Raw genomic sequence first — 22062 nt, forward strand, 5'->3', positions numbered from 1 at the left:
CTGCCACCCTCCCTCTACATCCCTCCCCTTCACCTCCCCTCAAACCCTCGTCCTCTGCCACCCTCCCTCTACATCCCTCCCCTTCACCTCCCCTCATACCCCCTGTCCCCTGCCACCCTCCCCTCCACCTCCCCCATACCCCCGCCCTCTGCCACCCTCCCTCTACATCCCTCCCCTTCACCTCCCCTCACACCACCTTTCCCCAGCCACCCTCCCTCTACATCCCTCCCCTTCACCTCCCCTCATACCTCAAGACCTCCAGCACCTTTATAGTACTCCCCTCCCCTCATATACCATGCCCTCCACCAGCACCCCTAGTCCGCTCTCCCCTCGTATCCCTGGGCTCCTTCCGTTCGCTCTCACCCTGTCCCCTCTCCCCTGTCTCCCCTTTTACCTCCTTCCCCTGTATGATTTGTTCAATTACCCCCTTCTCATTTACCTTCGTCCCAATCCCCACTCTTGCCTGTAGACCCTCCCCCTCCCTCTCTGTAGGTGCCCCTTCACCCTGAATCCTCCTGCTCTTGAATAACCCACCTTCTTTTGTGCCCTCATCTGCTTTATCCCTCCCTCTGCTTCTTTTCCCCGCTTCCCCTTCCCTACCCTACCTCTGAGAGGAGGCTTTGGCTATATTTGGTTCAATGGGCAGTATGTTTTGCCCAGGCACATCCAGCAGTTGGTGAGGCTCAGAAGAGGCAGGTTCAAAGGAAGATAGGAATGGCCAAGCCCTCTCTGATCCGGAAACCTGCCGCCTCCAGCGCTGTCCTGTCCTGATTAGAGATGCAATAAATCTGCATGTGTGGATTTTCCACCCGTGCTGAGGATGTGGGCTCTCCCTATGGCTTCCTGGCCTCCCCAACCTTCTTGGCATCATTCAGGCTTTCACTCTAGGCAGAATTACAAAGAGGTGCCTGCTTCCTCGCCCTTCGAATCCAGGCAATGCAGTGTGTGGATTGAGAGAATGGGCCTGATTCTCCTCTTGCTTGCCCCAGTGTCTCTCCCTGGATCTAACCCAGGGTAGGTGAGCGGACACTCAGAACCCAGAGCTGAACTGACCACGTTCGTCTGCGTGGGGTTTTGTGGGGTTACTCTCAGGGATGGCATTGTTACCCGTTTGGCATCTGGGTATTTTTCCACAAGCAGCTAGCTGATGTACTGACCCAGCGTCCCATTCACCAGCAGGAGCATCCGGTATAGAATTCAAAACTGCTGTACATTTTAAAGGGGCAGCTGCTTGAGTGATCTCTCAGCTGTTTGATTTGGGGGGGGCTTCCTCCCCCCCCCACAACACCCCCATGAAGTGTGACTGCATATCTTGGTTTGACAGATTGATGTGCTTCCTGTTTAACAAGGCCGTGCTGGATGGGGGGTGGAGGGGGGGGAGAGAGCAGAAGAACCATTCACGAGCTACAACCTAAATGCAGAGCAACTTTACTGATTTCAATGGACTCCTGATTTACGCTGGTGTAATGGAGTCGAGAGTTTGGCCCAATGTATATGAAGCACTAACAGCATAGCAACAAGGCCAGCATCAGACAGTCTCGATTATTGAATTAACTGAGACACTCACCACTGTCCTTACAAATAAGGCCGAGGGTGGCATGTGCCGCGAAATTAGCTCCATACCGTTGGGCTCCTACGATGGCAGGGGGAGGAATATTATGGAGCAGCGATAAAATGGGCTGCAGCAGGAGCAGCTGCCGCTAATAACCTTACTAGTGTTTTCGGAAGGGCTTTCCTTTGGTTTTCCAGTAACAGCTGGCTTTAAAACACAGAGCTGAGCAGAGGCAGAAACAAAATGAGAACATAAAGCCCCAGAGATCTGGCCCAAATCTCCCTCTGGTTTCTGTAGTCCCTGTCTATTATGCACCTGATCAGTTCTGCACCAGGAATTTCATCCTGACCCCAGCTGGTGATCACCTTATGCCTTGAAGCATGAGGATTGGCCTTCCCCACTGCAGAAAGCTGTAGATTGTTCCTAAGGAAGGGTGAAATTCAAAGCCCCTCCAGCACTTAAACCCTTAACCTGAAGCTTCACATGGACCCGCTGTACCGGTGTAAATGTCACCGTTGTAGAGTAAGAGAACCTGAGTGGCCCCAGTGCAGGGAGGTAAACAGAGGCATTTCTGCTTTGTGGACCCTGAGTGCCACCAATCCTTGCAGCATTAGGATGACTTGCCTGCTGCGTGCTGGTTAGTTCTCAATGGCCCAGAGCATTCCAGGGATTCAAAAAAATCGATATTAATGATGCGATGCGTTTGTGTGTCTGTATCTGTCTGTCCTCTGGCAATGTTTTTGGGCAGCCTGGATTCGGTGTGTGTGCACCACAGTCTGTCCATTTGCCATGTGGGAATAATGCACGAGACTGCTCTCCCTTGCCCGAGCGCTGGGTGGACTGACAGTGTATGGAAAGCGCTAACGTTGTTACTGGGACAACAGGCTGGAAGAAAACCCTGTGGTCTCCTACCACCCTCCACTGCAGGGCTCCCCGGTTCCAAAACCAGCGCGTGGTTCAGCCACGCTGGTGACACTGGCACTCTGGCTGTCAGCACGGGGCTTGCTGGAGTATTTCCTCTTAGAAAGAGTCCAGCTGCTTCCAGTATGGGATAGAGTGTGATCCAGGCTTGTGAATGGAGAGCCCCAGTCCGGTCCCCTCCCTGATGGGCGTGACTGTTTGCTTTTCAGGGGGAAGTTGCCGGCTGTGTGAGGTCATTGTTTATTTGATTGCCCATTCAAAATTGCATCCAGAGCTTGGTACCTGGGTCACTGAAGGGTTAATTCTAAGGGCTGCCTCAGCAACTTGCCAGGACCCTGCAAGCTCGGCGGCCCCGATCCTGCAGGCACCTTGGCACGTCAGGGCAGAATGGCTGACTCGTCGTTCTCTCAGGGTTCATACACAGCGCCCGTCGCTTTGGCGTCTCGCTGCCTCTTCCTGCCCCCAATCCTCGCCCGGCTCTAGAAATTCATCCTCCAAGATGTGGGGAACAGAGTCGGGAGGGACTTGGGGAAGGGCATGAAAAGGCACGTGGGGGGAGGGGCTCAGCAAGAGTGGCCCTGTAGAAAAATGTTCAGTCCAAACCCTGCCCAAGTGCAGCACCCCTCCCACCCCGCAGCAGGGCTCTTGGTGCAAAGGTGTGAAGTGATGAGGGGGGAGCCCCCGAGTGCCCTTCCCGGTTCTATTATTGATGCTCTCTACGGCCTTGAGCGAGTCCCTTCCCCTCTCTGAGCCTGGCTCCCTGCGTATAGGGCCTTCCGTGGGGAAAAAATCCCTAACGTGCCCTTGAATGCCCAGGTATGGTGAGAACCGATGGCTGGAGGCTGAAGCCAGACAAATCCCAGAGTAGAAATAAGGCACCATTTTGTTTAACAGTGAGGGTGATTAACCATAGGAACAACCTTCCAGGGCAGTGGTGGATTCTCCGTCTGGTGAGGTTTTCAAGACAAGACTGGACACCTTCCCGGAAGATGTGCTTTAGTGATTGGGCACAGTAGAGGGGTAACGGGCTGAGATTCTCTGGCCTGTGACCTACAGGAGGGCAGACAGACTGGGTGATTAATGATCTCTTCTGGCCCTAACATCTGCAACTCTCAAATCTTTGCCGAGTGCTTGGCGTTCGCCTGATGACAAGAGCTAGGGATTTATTATTCTCCAATGGCAGAAGACTCTTCCGGACGGGGCCCATAGCAACCTGCAAACCTCTGTGTCCTGGCTTGGAGCACTCACCGCTCCCAGGCCTATGCTCTCTCACGCAACGGCGCTTTGAAGGATCCGCTTTGAAAGGAGCCGTGGCACTCATATCCCCTGCAGTTGCCTTTGATCCTGCCAGGTGCACCCCTCTCCCCCCAACACAGGCTGTGTGTTCCCGTGGCTGGGCTGGAGCGTCCGTGCTCCCCCCCATTTTGTTCCTAGCTGCTTCCAGTGGTTGGAGGCGCTTGCAGCTTCTCATTATGGCTGTTAGCAAACACTGACATGGAAATGAGCGAGCTGTGGTTCATTAATATAACAAGCGAGCAGCATTGCCAGCAGCGCCAGCTCCAGTGGGAATCAAAGAAGGCGATCTTCCCACCTGCACAATAGTCCGAGGGCCACAGGGCTGTAGGCGACCCTGTGGTCATGTGGCTCAGAGACTGCACTTGTCTCTCATTATTGCTCCTTGCTTATCCCCGGGAACGTCATGCAGTGGTGTTGCAGGCCTAGCACCCCTGGATACCACACACTGAGAGAGACACAGGTGAGCTGAGGGGTTGGAGCAGGGGAATCAGGACACCTGGGTTCTCTTTCCTACCTCTTCTTTTGGCCCTTTGCCTCCTTAGGCAAGTCATGTCACTTCTCTATGCTTCACTTCTCTCCTCTGTAGGTACCTGCCTCAGCAGGCTGATAAGAGGATTGGTTAGTGAATATTTGCAAAGTGCTTTAAGGATATCTGCTCTGCTAAGCACTGATAAGATAGGGCTGGATTCCACCACCATCACTCACGCCCAGTAGGACCTTATTCCACCGCTCTCCTGAGTTCCTTCCCTGGTGTGAGCTGCAGAATCTGACCCACAGCCAATGTGCTGGAGCTGTGTCTCTGGGCTGGTTCCTAGGTGCTGTTCTGTGCTAGGTCATGTCTTGGTGCTCGGAAGCTGTGCGCTAGCCCGGAGAATATTGCAGGCGAGTCATGTCTCAGTTTAGTGGGCCCAGCATGACCGTGGTTCGCTAGAGCAGGTGCTGTAATAGTGGAGGCTACACAGTGCTGGCTGCCAGCAAGCAGAAAGAACGTGGTATAACATTGCTGGAGAGAGGGGCCTGGATGCTGAGCTGTAATTGCACCTTTCCTCAGGGTGGGCCAGGTTCATTAGCTCCGTGTGACAAAGGTGGAAACAGGCATGGAGAGGTGAAGTGATTTATCCAAGGTCAACAGTGAGTCAGTGGCAGAGCCAGACACAAAACCCAGGTCTCTTCACTCCCATCGCCCTGTTCTAAGCAGTGGACTCCCTGCCTTGCTATGTAGGGAGGTGGTTTAATCCTAGCCCTGTGCTGGAGCTCCCTGGGGAAATGCGGCTGTGTCTTGGTGCAGGTCTTTCCCCCGAACTGCGGCGTGGTACGGACAGAGGAGGTAATTCAGGCGCGGATTGGGATATAGGTTACACGAGTTGTTTTGACCCAGATCCTCAAAGGTCCTTCCCGCCCCCTGCAAACCTCTCCCATGTCTCCTACATTGTGCTGCTAAAACCCCTGGGGGTGGAGTTTCTTTTGGGACCCCTTTCCAGTGCTTTCCTTCTCTGGAGGGCTCACAAGATACAGTAATCCCCCTGCCCTGCAGTACCAACTTTGGCCGCTGGGTGTGTGCTCGTCCACCTCTCTGCCACCCTCTTGTCCCCCTTTTCTGTCCAGCACCCACATTAGCCAGTTTTTTGCAGAGTTCATGAGAACTTTGCAGGCTGCCACTGCCATGCCATGCCCCAGAGAGCCCTTCTCCTGCCTTGAGTCCCTAAAGGAAGCTGGGAGGAGTCTGCTCATAGCCCCGTGGAATCTCTGTAGAGATCAGCTTGGTTTAGAGCCCTTCTGCGGCTTCCCTTTTCTTCCTGCCGATGGGTGCATTTGTGTTTTGGCTGAGTGCCGCTGTGACGGACGTCCCTGGGTCGCTTTTCCTTCTTCTAGGAACTGCCCGGCTGGATCAGCCCTGTGGTCCCGCCAGCCCAGTGTCAGGTATTTGCAGCCATCAGTAGCAAAGGTTTCAGAAGAAGGTGCCCCCTCACACCTGAGAATAGCCAGGCCTTGCTCACTATCTCCTTGGACTGCAAAATATGCAGCCGTCAAGCACAGTAAAACCAAGGCACCCACCAGTGTAATGAAAGCGTGAGTCTCTGAGCATAAACACGCGCCAGGACTTGGGCTATATGGTGTCCTGCTAGGCTCCTGGAGGGACAAGCGCCTCCCTCATCTCCATCCCTCCTTCTAGTACACCAGAGCCATGCAGCCACCCAGCAGGAACAGGCAGAGAGGATTCCAGCACTCCACAGATTTCATCACCGGCCCACCTGCTCTGCAGAATCTCGCCACTCAATTCTCCCTCTCTTTCCCCTGCTGTCTCTCACCCTGCCTTGTCTGACCTGTGTCTGCTTCCTTCCCAGAGCATGCTAACAGGCTTGATGTATTACTGCCCTGAGGACCCCATCGACTACCTGGAGCGCTGCTTGCAGAAGGTCCAGGAGCTGGGTGGTCCCGAGAAGGTGCAATGGGACACTTTCATTGGCCAGGAGCGGCGGACCCTACCCCCCATCAATGGCGGGCAAGGGAAGAAACCCATTTTCTGGACAGGTGAGCTGCACCTTGAACTGGCATCTGTTCAGAGTGGGGGGGATCAGGGGCAGGACTGCTCGGGGGCAAACTTTCTCAGGGGCCTGAGTACGTGCAAACAAGACAAAGACCATGCAGGTGCAAATGCTCACAGATCCCAGTGCACATTCGTGAGCATGTCTGCCCACAGGTTGGCACAGACTTGTGTGCACCTGCACATGCCCAGGCACATACCTGTTGCCCACCTGCATGCACACCTGCAGTGATGAGCTCCCAAAATCCTAATAACCGGTTCCCTACCGGGTCCTCGGTGGCACTTCGGCACTGTGTGTGTGTGGGGGTCTTCACTCGCTCTGGGTTTTCGGCGGCATTTCGGCGACGGGTCCTTCACCTGGAGCGAGTGAAGACACCACCCCCCGCCGCCGAAGTGCCACCGAAGACCCGGTTGGGAACCGCGCGGTGAGTATAAGCCCCACGTGCCCGGCCCCTCCCCCCCCCCCCCCCCCCCCCCCCCCCCCCCCCCCATCCGACCCCAACCCACTTACTGCCCCCGACTGCCCCCCTCAGAACCTGCAACCCATCAACCCCCCCGCTCCTTGTCCCCTGACCACCCCCTCCTGAGACCCCCCCACCCTAACTGCCCCCGAGGACCCTACCCCCTACCCAACTTGCCCCGCTCCCTGTCCCCTGACTGCCCCGACCCCATCCACCACCACCCCGGAACTCCCATGCCTACCCAACCCCCCCGTTCCCTGTCCCCTGACCGCCCCCCAGAACCTCCGCCCCCTCCAACCGCTCCCTGCCCCTTATCCAGCCCTTCTTCCTAGCCCTGGCCCCCTTACCATGCTGCTCAAACCTATATCCCTATGTGCCACTCAGGTCAGCTCCTCAGTGTATCAGCACTGCAGCCACCTGAGTGGACCATGTGCAGTCCCACTGCAGCTGATGCATTGCCCCTGGTTTCTCTTGCAGACCCCCTTGCAGGGCCATACCGCCGGTATGAGTGCCTGCCACCCATCCAGAGCCAGTTCTCCATCGAGAGTGACTCGGACATGACAGAGTCCACTGGACTGATCCAGGAGTATGACGTCTTCAACCCCAGTAGACCCCGCCCCAAAATCATCTTTGTGATTGGTGAGAAACTTGCTTACCTACAGCTGTGGGATGAGCCATGCAGCTTGGGTAATCCCTCTGGGGAGAGGCAGAGGAATAACTGAGCATGGGAGAGGGCGGGGAGAAGAGAGGCAGAGGAAGGACGGGGAGATAGAGATGGGAGACAAATGAAGAAGCGTCCTGTAATCTCCAGTGGGTTTCCCTATTAGACAGCCACATACTAAGGAAGAGGACAATTTGCAAGCCTCAGTTTCCACATCTGTAAAATGGGCATAATGCTGCACTGCTTTGCTGGGGGCTGCAAAAGGTTAATTCATAAATACCTGTTAAGCACTTTGAGATCCTGGAATGGGAGGCGCTGGAGAAGGATCATTATTCCCCTAAGGACGGCTGCTTCCTCCTCTATTTCCCCACCATTCCTGATGAGTTTGGAGGGCATTTGGTTGTTGTCTCAATTACATATGTTGTTGCTAGCGTAGCTATTTTGGGGGAAATGGCCTCCTACCCCTTTAATGCCTGCAGCCAGCTTCTCCTCACACTTACATCAGTGAAACTCCACGGGTTTCCTCCTGATTTACACCGGTGTAGGTGAGAGAAGAACCAGGCCTTTGTATTCAATGGCAGGAACTCACCTGCCTTATCAGAGGCTCCGTCATCAGTTCAGTGAAGAAGCCCAAAGCTGGCTAATCCCATACAGGGGACTCGACCCTGGCACCTGTGTTGAATGTGCATGCTGCAGATAACAGACACAGGGGCTTGATAAATCCATGAGTATCTGGGGAACCAGGAGTAGAACCCACGTTCTCTTGCTCGAAGGTAACTTACTTGCACGCACGTACCCCTTGGGGGAAACCTTGGCAGGGCAAGGAAAGAGCCTCTTGGCCAAGGCTTGGGGGTGCTCAGGCATGGATGCCTCCTTGACCCTCTCTTGCTTGGCAGGGGGCCCTGGCAGCGGGAAGGGCACTCAGAGCACCAAGATGGCCTCCCACTTCGGCTTCGTCTGCATCTCGGTCGGTGAGATCCTGCGCGACCAGCTGATCCACCACGCCACCAGCGACAGGAAGTGGGAGCTGATCGCCAAGATCATCGCCAACGGGGAACTGGCCCCGCCAGTGAGTCATGGCCGGAGCTTCCTATCACCTCTTCAGCGCAGCCCGAGGGGGCATCCATGCAGCCCGCAAGAGACTCCCTGCCTTCTGCACTCATGAGCCACCCGGCAGCCACCAGCTGGGAATGACTTTTTGGTCCCTTCTGAGCCGGGCTGGGTTCAGCCCAGTGGCCTGTAGGTGAGAGGCTCAGTCTCCATCCCCCATTACCAGCCCCTTGAGAGGTCTCTTTGCCTTGCAGGAAACGACCATTGAGGAGCTGAAGCAGCAGTTCATTAAGCAGCAGGATGCCAAAGGCTTTGTGGTGGACGGGTTCCCGCGGGAGATAGGACAGGCCTTCACCTTCGAGGAGCAGGTGAGGTGCAACTGTGGATAAACAAAGGGGCTTTACAAGGCTTTCCTGTCCGTCCTGGGCTGCCCCTTTCCCTGCGCCTCACCAGGCACTGGCTCCCTGGGGCCCGCTCTGAAGGTGTGTGCCCCTTTTCTGGCACCCTGTGCCCTGGGCCTCTCCGAAGAGCATCCCCTCACCTGGCGCTATCCTCCTTGGATGTGCTGCTTTGTCCTTTCCCTTTTTCTGGTTATTGGATGTTGGCGGAGCCCCTCCATTCTGCCCCCTCCCTCCCTCCCACCTAAGGGCGTATGCCCCTGCTCCAGACTCTGCTCTCTGAGGATACAGGGCACGGCCTGGCATAACCCAACTACACAGAGGACAAAGACCGTTGCTCTCGGTGACCCTTTGCTGGCCAAGGGCAGGTGCATGGCTCAGTTTTCCCCTCCTCTCCTAAGACACACACCTTTGGTTCCACTGCACCCTCTGCACCGGGTGTCAGCCTGTGCTTTGGAGCTGCCACGGTAGTGCCCCTCCTCTCCGAGGACACGTCAGGCACCTGCCGTTGTTCCTGCAGTGCCGGAGGACGGTGAGAGCCCGGCCAGCGCCACAGAGGGAGGAGTCACGTCTGTGCTCAGGGTCCCAGATATGATCATGATCGACTCAGTTCAGCCCTGAGGGTCCTGGGAATGCCTGGACCCTTCTAGCCTCCGAGGGACAGGGCCATGCTGATTCGGGGATGCCCCGGGGCTCTCCAGACCCCTCTGTGGGATGGCAGGACTTATTGGAGACATGCAGCTCCTCTGCGGAACGGGGGGTGTTGAGGCGGAGGGGCTGGGAGCCATTAGAGCCCTTTGCTGATGGGGTCTCGGCTCCCAAGGAGCCCTGAAATTCTCAGAGTCCTGTCGGGCCCATCAAGGACTCCCCAGAGCCCCCCATAGGGAAGGGATCACCGCTGTATTGCCATCGGGTGCTCGTCTCTCTCACTGGCAGATCGGCTCCCCAGACCTGGTGGTTTTCTTGGCCTGCTCCAACCAACGTCTCCGGCAGCGTCTGGAGAAACGGGCGCAGGAGCAGGGCCGGCCGGACGATAACGCCCACGCCATTGACCGGAGGGTGGAGACCTTCAAGCAGAACATCCCGCTGATTGTGAAATATTACCAGGACAAGAGCGTCATCGTCCGGGTAAGGCTCTGTCGGGGCAGCCCACGCCTGGGTTGAGACACTGCCTTTCCCACTGAAGCTGGTCTAGTCAGCTGTCCCCGACACCAACTCTTGCACAGATCCAAGCCTTGGGTCTTGACGTCTTGGTTACCAGCTTGATTGAGGGTCTTGACGCATACTGGGTCCAGGTCTCTTGTACTCATCACAAAGGGTAAGCATGGGGCATGCTCACAGGTGCACCGACCTGCCTAATGTGCACTGTGGCCCTGAGGTCTCGCTCATCTGAGATGCAGGTGGGATTCACTGTGGGGGAGTCCTGAACCCCAGAGTGGAGTGGGGTTCCCAGTCTCCCTTCCCCCACCACACCCCTTCCCCGCCCCTACCCCCAGAACCCGACTGACGGCCGTCTCTGTCTTTCCTCTTTCAGTTTGACGCAGACAGAGAGGAGGACGACGTATTTGGTGACATCAGCTCTATGGTTCAGGAGCGGCTCTTCCCGCGTGGCATCGATGCAGCAGGTGAGAGCGGAGCCCCTTAGGCGCAGTCAGGGTGACTGGCCAAGGGAACTGGGCTGCCCACGGGAACGCAGAGCCTTGGGAGTTGTAACTCCACGTCCAGATGGGACCCCCCGGCCCGCTCTGCACAGGGCTAGCCCCTTACGGCCGGCTTTCGGAATCGGAGGTAATTCTGGGGGCTCCCATCCCCTCCTGCCTCTGCGAGAGCCGGGGCATAGCTAGTGGGGGAGGCGATGGAGGTGCTCAGGCAGTGACGCACCCCGGAGTCTTTGTTCACTTCGTGGGAGTCCCTGCGACTTGGAGGCAGCTCCAGCCCTTGGATTGTGTGAGCCCCACAAAGCCGGTGCGCTCCTGCCCCCCCCTCCCAGCCTCGCCGGTGTTCTGCAGTCCTGCTCATGTGGCTGATTTGTCTGGGGGTTTGCCCAGTGGCACCATGAGAGAGGTGGGTGGGAGACTTGACCGCTGACTTGTGCACGGCCCAGGGAGCTGACCTTACTTCCTGTAGCTACCAGGGAGACACTACCGCCAAGTGCAAAGCGCCTTATAACATGGGGTAAGCCATACTACCTCAATAGGGAAACTGAGGCACGGAGGCATCATGTGACTTGCCCAAGGTCACATGGCAAGCCAATGGCAGTCAAGAATAGACCTCAGAGCTCTTGACACCCAGGCCGGTGTCCTGCCCACTGGGCCATGCTGTCTGCAGTACATGGTCTGTGCATCTCTGCCTCCTCCTGGACAATTTGGAAAGGATCCATTAATGTGGCACCCCTCCCCCCCCGGCAGGTCCCTGGTTCCCCACATCTACAGGGGCTTCCAGCTCCTCTCGGACTCGTCTACCATCAATCCCACTGCTCTAGCTTGCTGCTGGTGCCCATGTGCCTGCACACACCCACCATGCACCGACCCTGGACTAATCTCGCTGCGACACTGAGCTCATCCCCACCCCACTCCCTTTGATATCTGCTGCAGGCAGCCACGGTGGCTCTGCAAGGCCCTACTGATCAGCCCTTTAAATCTCCCTCTCACTGTGCAGTGTCGCCTCTTGCAAACCAATCCTAAGAGGGTGCGGGAGCTCAGAGGTACCTGGGCTCCCGCAGCCGCAATCTGATCCTGGAACAGATCGGCACAGCTGGCTCCGATAACCCTGAGAAGGAACACGGAAATGCGTGTGTAGTGGGTGGAAGGAGCCAGGGATGGGATGGGGGTCTCCTAAGGCACAGAGGGTTAGTTATGGCTCTGACAGACAACTACACTTACGGATGCTGATCTGAGAAGACTCCAAACCCGTCCCATTGCCAGCACTCCCCCTGTGTCTGAAGGGCAGGTCAGAGACCTGTCAAACCCCCCCCCGCCCCAAGCCCTCGGGGTGTTTGACATGGCTTCCTGGTGACTGTTTATCTCTCTGGCTTAGGGTCCCCGCAGTTGGCTCTGTTAGACTCGCCTTATGGTGCAGACAGAGAACATCCTCAGGAGGAAGATGAGGAAGGACAGGTAAGGCCGCAGTGACGCTCCCCAGGCCCCAGCTAGGAGCCTAAGGGAGACGCCATTGGAATTTCCAGGACCGGGATTGGAAATTAACGAAACTTCCTCCTGAAGGATGAAAAACCGGAACCAGGGACGCTCCCGTGGGCCTGTGGAAACACACAGCAGAGTCCCCATGCTGGAGCCGTCAGCAGCCAGTGGGCTGAGGTCAGGAACAGCCGCAGCCCAGAGCAGGGAACAGAGAATGCAGGGTGGGCGGTGAGGAGAGAGTGGGGCAGGGAGAGGAGGGGGATAGAGAATGGGGAAGGGGATCCCACGGGAAGAGAAGCAGCGCTGGATGGTGAGCCCCAGAGGGATGGGCCGATAATTCTAAGCGACTCCTGGGTGGGGGGATGGAAGGGGCGGGAGCCTGATGTGTGTCTGTGTGTGTGATGCTGCGTGAGCGAGAGGAGACGGGCTAATGGGAGGGCTGGGGGGCGAGTAAGCAGTTGCAGGCACGTGGCCAATGCCCAAAGTGCATGTGGGGTTGGGGAGCTCAGAAGGGGTTGCAGTTCGACAAAGGGACCAGTTAACATCCAGCGGGGTTGCTGAGGGCCGCACTTTAAACCCTGTCTTACCACAGCTGCGGCTCCCCGGTTGTGAGACCCCCCACTTTTTTCAGACCTCTTTAGGCTCTGTGTGTGCACAGGGGGGCTAGCCCATTCCTCACACGCCATCAGCTGTGCTGAGCCGGGCGGCTGACACTGATGCGGCGGCTCCTCTACCCTGGGCCCTGCTTTCTCCTGCTGCTGTGTTGACTGCAAGCCCCGGCTGAGTGTCAGGGGCCACACACGCTGCCCCCAGCAAGGAGGGGTGTGTGTGGGTGGGCATGTCAGGCGGGAGGCAGAGCAGCTGGCCTGAGCCATCCCTGGATTGTCTGGGAGACGGAGGTGCAGTGTCATCAGGCTGAGCTGGCTTAGTTGGGGCAGGGGAATGAATTCCATATGGCCCTTGTCTTGGGGCCGCTGGGGGATGTGCTCGCCCTCAGTTGTGCAGCGTCCACTGTGGAGCCTGCCCAGAAGAAATGGTTTCTAATGACCCAGCATCCAAACGCTGTCATTGCTTGAAAGACCAGGCTGGGATTATAAACCCCCCTCCCCACTCCCTCTGCTTCCCACCCACCGGGGTGGTTCCTTCAGGCCTCACACAGGATTGCAAGCTCCTAGAGGCAGAGACTGTCTCTTGCCACATGTCTGTACAGCACCTAGCACAATGGGGTCCAGAGCTGACGCCCCGCCATTCTGACGCCTCCGAGGCCAGGGGCTGTATTAATGCACTGGATCAGTAACTGTTACTCTGTTACTACTTGGCATCACTTCTTGGCATTCAGAGTAAGTGAACACACACAACAGAAGTAAATAAACAGTGAATAATCCAGGAGCAATAACTCAAGGTGCTGAGTGGCCTTTCTCATAGTACTCTACATGCACCAGGGACTTGAGCCTCGCAACTCCCCAAACTACTGTCCCCAGGGGGGGAAACTGAGGCACCAGGAGGGGAAGTGATTTGCCCAAGGCCACACAGCAATGCAGTGGCAGAGCTGGGAATGAAAGCCCAGTGGCCTGGCTCCCAGCCTTATGCTCTAACCATTCTCTCATGCTTCCTTCTTCCACCTGGACACACAAGAGAAAGGGAGTAAGATGAAGAAGCTCCTACAGCAGCGTTTTAACAGCTGTGCTGCCGGGTACACTGGATGGCTCCCCCTTCTATTTCTGCTGCCCCCATGCAGCAGGCAAGTCCTTTGGGGGGTTGCTTGCCCTGGTGCTGCAGCAGGGCCCAGCAGTGCAGGGGTTAACTCCCCCAAAGCACTTGTTTGGGTGCAGTTCTGGGGGCAGGGGACAGGAAGAGCTACTTTCACCTTCCATCAGATGGGGAGAGACAGACAGATGGGTCTGATGGGTCTGAGCAAGGAGACCCCCTTATAGCCCGGAGCTGTGCTGTGCCTATCTGGGTGCCTGGCCGGTGGAAGGAAGAGGCTGTTGTAGCTGGAGTATTTTAGCCACACCTGCAAAAAATGCCCCCCTTGGTGAAATAATGAGCTCTCGCCCTTAGACTGAGCATGGAGTGGTTTGATCTGCCCCCAGGAAGGACCTTCCTGGGGAGGGGAGGGGGGGGATTTTTTCCAGCCAGCTCCCAGGGGGTGAGGCCCCACTCGCCACATCACAAAACCTGACCTCCCCAGGGCCAACCAGCACGTGGAGACTGAGCTCCCCCCTGAGCCCTAGAGGGGGGGGTCCCTCCAGGGCACATTTGCAGGGCTGCATGTAAGGAAAGCTTGCCCTGCTGCTGCCCATGCTACAGTTGATCTGGGGATGGGTAGAGAACCTCGCCCCAGAGCTATGGTACCTTCCCCCTGCACTCCAAACAGTGCTGGAAAGGGGGGGGTCAGGCAACGGCACTCCAGCCTCCTTTGTGTGTGCAAACATGCCGGGCCCCCTTCTGACCTCAGTCACAGAGCTGCAAAGCGGCATTAGCTCCACCAGGCTTCAGGGGACTCACCCTGGATTAAGGGCCAAATTCTGGCCCTGCCTGTTGACTTCACTGGGAGCAGGATTGGGCCCCAAGAACTGAGCTGAGCCTGGCCTCATTCTCCCTGCTGTAACTCCAGCGCCTCCAGCCAGCTCCTCTGTGCTCTCGCGCTCACTGGGCTCTTTGTCTGCACCACACACTCCCCCCTTCGCCCCTAAATCATTGCTATGCAGATCACATCCCCGGGAGTCAGGTGTCTCTCTGCTGGCTCAGCTCAGAGGCTGTGAGAAATCCCCCTCCCGGCATGCAGTGCGGATGACAGGGTTATATGTAGAGTAAAAATAGCCAGGGAGGACATGCAGGGCAGCTGGCTGCACAGAACCGGACCTGGCTGCTCTCTGCCCTCGGCCACATCTGCATCCCAGCGCTGAGAGGTCAGTACACAAAGCCCCCCGGCCCCCGGACCTGCGCAGGGGAACAGGGGTTTGTTGGAAGGGAGGGTTGCTTTGGACCCCTCCTGGCTGCTGCTCAGTGTCTTGTTTTGTTTCCCATCTGCTCTCCTGCCCCAGGAGCCGGTTAGGAGGGTTGTGGGATGGTTAGTTGGCTCGTGAGCCAACTCGGGGCAGCTGCTGGCACTGGCAGGCTCTGTCCGTCGCTGTTTGTCACGAGCAGTCCAGGTTCCCAGCGCTCCCCGGGCGAGTTGATGTTTATCCCGTCGCTGGCTGCTCTGCACACGTGCACTGGGTGTGCGTCTGGGTTCGCCTGTGACTGTGGTGAAAGCTCGAGTCTGGAAGTGAGGACTCCTGGCCTCTGATCCCAGCTCTGCCCCGGCCACACAATGAACTTGGGAAGATCATGTGACTCCTGTGGCTCAGTTTCCCCATCTGGATGACAATACCTACCTTCCCCCACACCCAGGCAAGTCGGGAGGCTTAATTAAGATTATCAAGGGGGCTTTGATTTGTGCAGCTGGACTCTGCGAGAGCAATGCAAAGTCTATTATTCCTGGGGCCTGCCTGCTGGCGTGGCCATTGTGTGGGTGGTGCAGCGTTGCTGGGCTCTCTGCGTGCCTGCCGGAGTCAGTACGTTTGGGCAGTACTGGCTGTGCCTTGTGAGTGTCGGGCTGTGGTAGCGGGTGGCTTTGCTGCTCCCTGTGTGTTGTCTGCCCGGCTCAGTGGCTGTTTGCTCCCCTTTCGCTCTCCTGGTATCTCACCAGTCTGGTCACAGGAGGGGCCCAAGAGTGGAACGGCCGCGGGTGTAGCAGGTTCGAAGGCTTTTGTATTGACTGAGCCGTGGGAAGCCCAGAGCAGGGGGTGTTACAGTCAGAACAGAGGAGCCTTGGTGGAGCTCTGTGGGACTCTGGGTTGGAATGAGGGGGTTGGGGATTGTGGGGTGTTGGCAGGGCTGTGGTGGGAGAGAGGCTCCAGGATTGATGATGATGCAGCTCCGGACTGAGGTGCACTGGCCGAGCTGGGCGAGGGGCTCAGGACGGGAGGAGCTGGGTGGGGTTGCAGGTCAGGATCAGTGGGAAGTTGGGAAGTTTGCACGGAGCCTCCCTGCACGGCACTAGGAGCCCCTCGCTGTCCGAGGCCCTGAATTCGCTCACTGGTGATTGGAATCCCCAGCCACGCCCCCTGTCAGCAGGGGGGCTGGAACAGTTTGTATAGGGAGGGCTGAGAGCCATTGAATGGAACTGTGAACCCTGCATTGGATGGAAACCACTTCTAGCCTGGGGTGCTACTGCACCCCCAGTTCCAGCACCTATGGTTCCCAGTTGGGTTTCACTGGGGGGTATCTTGGAAAGAGCCGCAGCTTCCCGACAGACAGGGCCTTGTGCTTTGCAGTCAGGTGGAGGAGGAGTGTGGAAGTGGATATTGTCCCGTGGAGGACAAGAGCCAGGTTCATTTCCACCTGCAGACATTTGGAGTTGCTTTTTAATTTCTCCCCGCCAGTCAGATGGTGGGGGGGGGGGGGAGGAGGGCAGGCCACCTGGAGGTGTCGAATCAGCATGGGGCAGTCACCAGCAACTGTCAATGTGTTTAGCTACTGAGGATGGCAATCTACAGGGAGAGGTGTATTCATCTGGGCTTGGGAGATGATGCATGTGTGACAGGTTCCCTCTGGGGTGCCACCTGGAACTGGTGTACCACTGAGCCCCCCTGACCCACCAGCCTGGGCTCTCTGTCACCCTGTGCTGCTGTGACAAGTTACTAAGCTCTCCAAGCTTGTTCTTTCAATCACACATGTAGGGACACACCCAGCTGCAGTGGCACACAGATGCTGAGATCAGCTCTGCATGGGAAGGCTCATCTAAGGCACCTCCCCGTTCCCAAGGCATGCACCCCCCCAGAGTGTAAACCCAAAGTTATACTGTCTTGTACTGCACAGGGAACTGTACAGCATAAGCTCATAAAATTCACCCCCTCCCTCAATGTGGAGGGAGATATGCAACAGCTTTCTGCCCCAAGTTATAATGTCCACACACTGGTTGTACAAAAAACAAAAACAAGTTTGTTAACTACAGAAGATAGATTTTAAGTGATTACAAGGGATAGCAAACAGATCAAAGCAGATTACCTAGCAAATAAACAAAAACGCAATCTAAGCTTAATATACTAAAGAGATTGGCTATGAGTAGCAAATACTCACCCTAATTGTTAATTTAGGCAGTTTGCAGAGATTCTTGAGGGCAAGCTGCACTTGTTTGCAGCTTAAAACCCCAGGTATACCTTTCACAGGCTAGAAACCCCTCTAGCCTGGGTTCAGCCCGTCTCCCCAGTTCCAGTCCTTGTTCCTCGGGTGTTTCCAGCAGTCTCCTTTGGGCGGGGAGTCAGAGAAGAACCCCGGTGATGTCACTCCCCTGCCTTAAATAGCTTTAGCATATGGCAGGAACCCTTTGTCTCCCGACTTTCTGTAGAAAAACACTGGTATTCCAAGGTGGAGTCCAGTACCAGGTGACTTGGTCACATGTCCCTGTAGGGTTACAGCAGCCTTAACTCAGAAGTTGCTTGTAGCGTCCTCAGGAAGGCTTCCCAGGAAGGCTTCCCAGTGGGAGATTAGCATCTTCTAAGACCTATTGTTTTCCCTAATGGCCTTTCCCAGCCAGCCATCTAGACTGATTGCATTCTGTCCAGTGGGCGTTCCCCAGGTGTGAACACATTTGTAATAGAGGCATCGACAATATTCCTAACTTCAGATACCAGAATGCTACATGCATACAAATAGGCTAATCATATTCAGTCAATCATAACCTTTTCAATGATATCTCACATGACCCATATTGTATAAAATACATCATAGTTATGCCATAATCATATCATGTTCTGAGCCAGGGACTGGAGAGCCCAGACAGAGCATTCCCATGGCTTCTCTGCTACCAATACATGGCTGATGCCAGACATTCAGGTGGCAGGGAATCAGAGTGTCAAGATGGAGTCCATGCATCCAAACATCACTCTAACCGGCAGGTACCTCGAGGGCTCCCAGCTGCAGGGCTAACCATCTAGCACAATTCCTGAGAACTACGGTGGCTTTTCAAAATGGAAAAATAGTGGAGCTAGTCATTGGTAGTATGGCTGCACCCAGCCCAGTCGGGAGCAAGGCCATGCTGTGCTTGGTGCTGTACAGTACAAGCACATGGGAAGAGACAGGCTCTGAGCTTACAGTGTACGTGTTACTCTGCATGAATGATCCTGCAGAGTCTGCGGGCTGGGACCACATGGCCTCTGACAAGCCAGGCACAGAACCCAGCTGTCTTGAGTCCCAGGCCCCCGCATGGCATTGTCTCCAGTGCTCAGCGGCGTGGCCTGAGATGCAAAGGCTGCAGTGCCCCATTGAAAGCCAGCGGGTCTGATCCTGCAGCTCCTGAAAGCCAGTGGGAGTTTTTCCATTGGCTTCAGTGGGAGCAGGGACAGGCCCATGGCCCTAAGGAACAGGGGAGGGTGGGGACCGTGGCTGGGACGTCACAGCAAGTGGCTCTTGCCCCTAGGAGGGGTGAACTGGCAGCACTGGAAACCACACCTCTAATGTGCTGCCCCCTTGCGCTGCTCTCTGGCGTGGGAGGGAGCAGGGGAGGGAGAGCGGTTCGGGGAGCTACGGGCCCATCTTGGTCAGATGAAGGGGTCAAATCGCAGCTCTGTGCTCAGAGCCTCCCTTCTCAGGACTGAGCGAGGCCTGGCTGGTGGAGGGGAGCGCCTCGGGGTGTCAGACGGGGGCTGGCTATCCTGCCATTGCATCCAAAGGGCTGTGTCGGGCATTACGCTGGCAGGACACTTGATCTGAGCCAAGAGGTTGCTTGTCAGGGCATTTTAGGATTAAACCTGCCCTGGAGCCACCAGTGTTTGGGAGCCCCCCCCCCCCCAATATTTCCCTGCAAGCCCAGCTGTAGCTCTTTTCCCCAGTCTCCGTGGACTCCTAGATTCCGTCCCACCCCCGCCCCCCGTCCCCAACAGAACTGTCCTCCCAGCCTCCCCCATCGACTTCCTCCCGGTCCCCTCGTGGGCCCACGTTCAGCCTTGGCATGAGCAGCCACAGCTCCAGAGGAACTGCCCCCCAGGGCTGGATGAGGCCCGTGGCCTCACTGACCCGCTCACTTTGGGCCCCTCAGGTTACAGGGCAGCCCCCAAGGGCTTCATGGGGCTGAGATCCAAGCTGGAGGGCAGAGGCTAGTCCCTGTGGAGCTGTTCACCCCGCCAGGGGAGCTGAGGGGCTGCTATTTCCGCCCTCCCTTCGGCTCGCTGCCACCTTTGCCTTCCTCTGACTGACTGACCGTGATTCTGGCTGGCTGCTCCTTGGGGCCGACCCTGGCACAGGTGTGGACGTGACCCCTGCAGGATTTATGCCTGGGCCATACTTAGAACCCCAGAGCAGGCTGAAGCTGAAGGGCACCTGCCCTTTTTAGGCATGGGCTGGGGGCTGTAACCCGACCTCTGTCCTTCCCCACTGAGGCTGGGCCTGCCGGGGGAGGCGTGAGCTCTGGAAGGGCATGGATCTATTTTAGGGATGGGCTACCCAAGCTGTTTTTCATGTTCTCCCTAATGCGCAAGGCCTTTTCAGGCTCTCCCTAGGGTCAAAGGGCTGGACATGAGGGTTGGCCCTGAGGTGCCAGGCAGGTTTGCTGCCCATAGGAGACAAACACAGGTGGGCAGGAGGGGATTGGGCCCTGGGATGCCCCCTAGTGGCAGGAATAAGTGAAAACACAAGGCTGACGAGGAACCCAGGACCCTTCTCTGAGTACCTGGATCCCATCTTACTGAAGGGTGAGAGCTGCAGTTCTGTGCACTGGGGGCCAACTAGGGTGGGCCACTGTGTCCGAGGCTGGGGGGCTCCTGTGTTTGGGTGCGGGAAGACGAGTGGCTCTCTGTGGGGGCTGGGCAGCTGTGGGAGTGTGCCCAGGAGGTTCAGCAAGTTGGTTGCTGGGTGTGGGAGATGGGTGGGGAGGACGGGCTGTTCTGTGTGCGTGGGGAGTCCAGGGTTGTGTCTTTGCTCTTCAAACACAACAAGGGAGGCAAAGGGGTACCACGGGTCCCAAATAACGCTGGCTAGTCCTGTCCCCAAACATGCCAAGCGGCACGCATCCTGCTGCGCTGGCTGCTTCTTATAACATACAGCATCCACCACTAGAGGGCTTGCGAGCTATACAGAGGGACACTATCCTGTTCCTGCACACTACAGACTGGGGTAAGGCCCTGTCTGCATGGGAGTGAGAAGGGGGCGTTTGCACCAATGTAGTTGCGCTGGTGTCAAAGGGGATTTACACCGACACCCAGGGTAAGCGGCACTTGTTCAACTTGTGCGGGGCGTCCACTCTAGTGCAGCTGCATCGTCATAATACGAGTTCAATAACCCCCAGTGTAGACCCACAATCGGGGTGAAAATGAGAGCAACTCCACCCTCACCCCAAATGCATCTGCCTTCTCTCCAGTTTTTCCCCTGATGTGTCTCTTCCCCATGCTCCTCCTAGTGTTTACATGTATGTATTGCATTTACTCACTCTCCATTCAACACACATGAATTCAACATTGCTGCAAGGAAATAGGGCCATGCGGTGATCAATGTGTAGTAACCCTACTGGCCCCCACCTGTTTAACTCAGGGTGGAATTTGGGCCCTATACCTTTAAGAATGTGCTTACTTGGGTGGACTGTCAATCAGATGGGTTAACTTCCTGCAACAAAGGAAGCTGAGAGCTGATGAGATGTGGTCACGGAGCAGCGCAGAGGCAGGTAACTACAGGTGTCTGATGTAAGCGTTATGTTTCCAACCAAGGTGGCTGCATCGTAAGCTGTCAGGCCAAGATCATTCCTGGTGTGACACCCAGGGGTTCGCTTGGCCCCTCAGTGGAGTAAAGTCAGCTCGAATCAGGTGCTCTGTAAGGGTGGAGCCGTGATTGGGCTAGGGAGGGGCATAGTGGAGTCTGGGTCATACGACTTCCTCTCTGGGAATGGGGGCAGGGGGAGAGGGAAGCTGTGAATTCTGGAAGTGAGCTTTGAAGCGTGCAAGGTCTGTGTGAGAGAGAGCAACCCTCGAGGGAGTTGCTATCGCAGGGGTGCGGTGCCAGGCTCACTCATGCATACTCCAGTTGGCTCCGTTTCCAGGTGAATGCAGCGATGCCAGCTCTGGCGATTTTATCACAAGATACTTGGTGTTTTTTCTTAAAGCCCCAGGTCTTGGAGTCATGTGATTAGATGAGAATCTCAGCTTTTGTTTATTTGTTTAAAAAGTCAGTTTCCAGCCCTCCTGACTGCAGAGAAAAGCTTGAGAACATGAATCCAAGTGCCGCCCAATGGCTCAGAAACCAAAGACAAAAAGACCCCAACATTTGTGATTTTAAAAAGTCTCATGACTTTGAAGGAAATTGTCTTTTTTGGGGACCTGACTCATGATTTATGAACCCTTTGGACTGGCCATTCTAGGCTGGAGACAAGTGAGACAGGCTCTCCCTGCACGTCGGAGAGGTTTGAAGAGGGGCTGGATGGGTTTGCTGGCGCTCTCGCTGATGGTGACTCGTTCTGGATGAATTTTGCTGGTTTGGGCAGCTTAGGGGGCTAATACCTGAACAGGCACTTCAACCTCTTGAGGTCCCTTTCCAGCCCTACATTGCTGGGATTCTCTGTGAGCTGGAAGCCCTGGAGGATGGGGAGCAATTTACCAAGGGTCCTGTTGGATTCTCCATTACCGGCAATTTTTAAATCGAGACTGGCTGTTTTGCTAAAGGATCCGCACTAGGAATTATTTGGGGGACGTTCTCATGGGGGAAATGTACTGAATAATGCAGCCCAACCCTGTCCCCACTATCATGTGCGCCCAGTGCTAAGGGGGTGTCTCCCAGAACTCCCTCTACGATGTCGCCGGAGTAAATTTTAAAGGGCTCCTGTGACGCTGCTTCTCTGCCCTCCTTGATTCCTGCCCTGTGAACTGCAGGCCCACGGAGATGGAATATTACTGTCAAGTTGCTTCTTGCCTAATTGCAAACCCTCTGGGATGAGGCTGTAGAGACCCCAGCCGGGAAGGACTACGTACAGGCCCTCGCACACAGGACCCCTCCTGTGCCGTTGTGACCCCC

The 22062-nt window shown here is 56.3% G+C and overlaps 1 protein-coding gene across 2 annotated transcripts in view; it reads left to right on the plus strand.

Annotated features, from left to right (window-relative positions):
• Positions 1–22062, plus strand: part of AK1 (adenylate kinase 1) — a 36000-nt gene that overhangs the window by 929 nt on the left and 13009 nt on the right. Inside the window, exons 2-8 of one of the 2 annotated variants that reach the window (XM_026657262.1) lie at positions 6115–6301; positions 7253–7414; positions 8333–8505; positions 8741–8854; positions 9821–10012; positions 10419–10509; positions 11921–12000. In XM_026657262.1, coding sequence (XP_026513047.1) covers positions 6115–6301; positions 7253–7414; positions 8333–8505; positions 8741–8854; positions 9821–10012; positions 10419–10509; positions 11921–12000 — 999 coding nt within the window. Of the gene's footprint in view, positions 1–6114; positions 6302–7252; positions 7415–8332; positions 8506–8740; positions 8855–9820; positions 10013–10418; positions 10510–11920; positions 12001–14846; positions 14934–22062 lie in introns of those variants that run through there. The other variant, XM_026657263.1, reaches the window with a different exon arrangement.

The sequence above is a fragment of the Terrapene carolina genome, unplaced genomic scaffold, assembly GCF_002925995.2.
Source record: "Terrapene carolina triunguis isolate 2854851 unplaced genomic scaffold, T_m_triunguis-2.0 Scaffold238, whole genome shotgun sequence".
In the NCBI taxonomy this organism is placed as follows: Eukaryota; Metazoa; Chordata; order Testudines; family Emydidae; genus Terrapene; species Terrapene triunguis.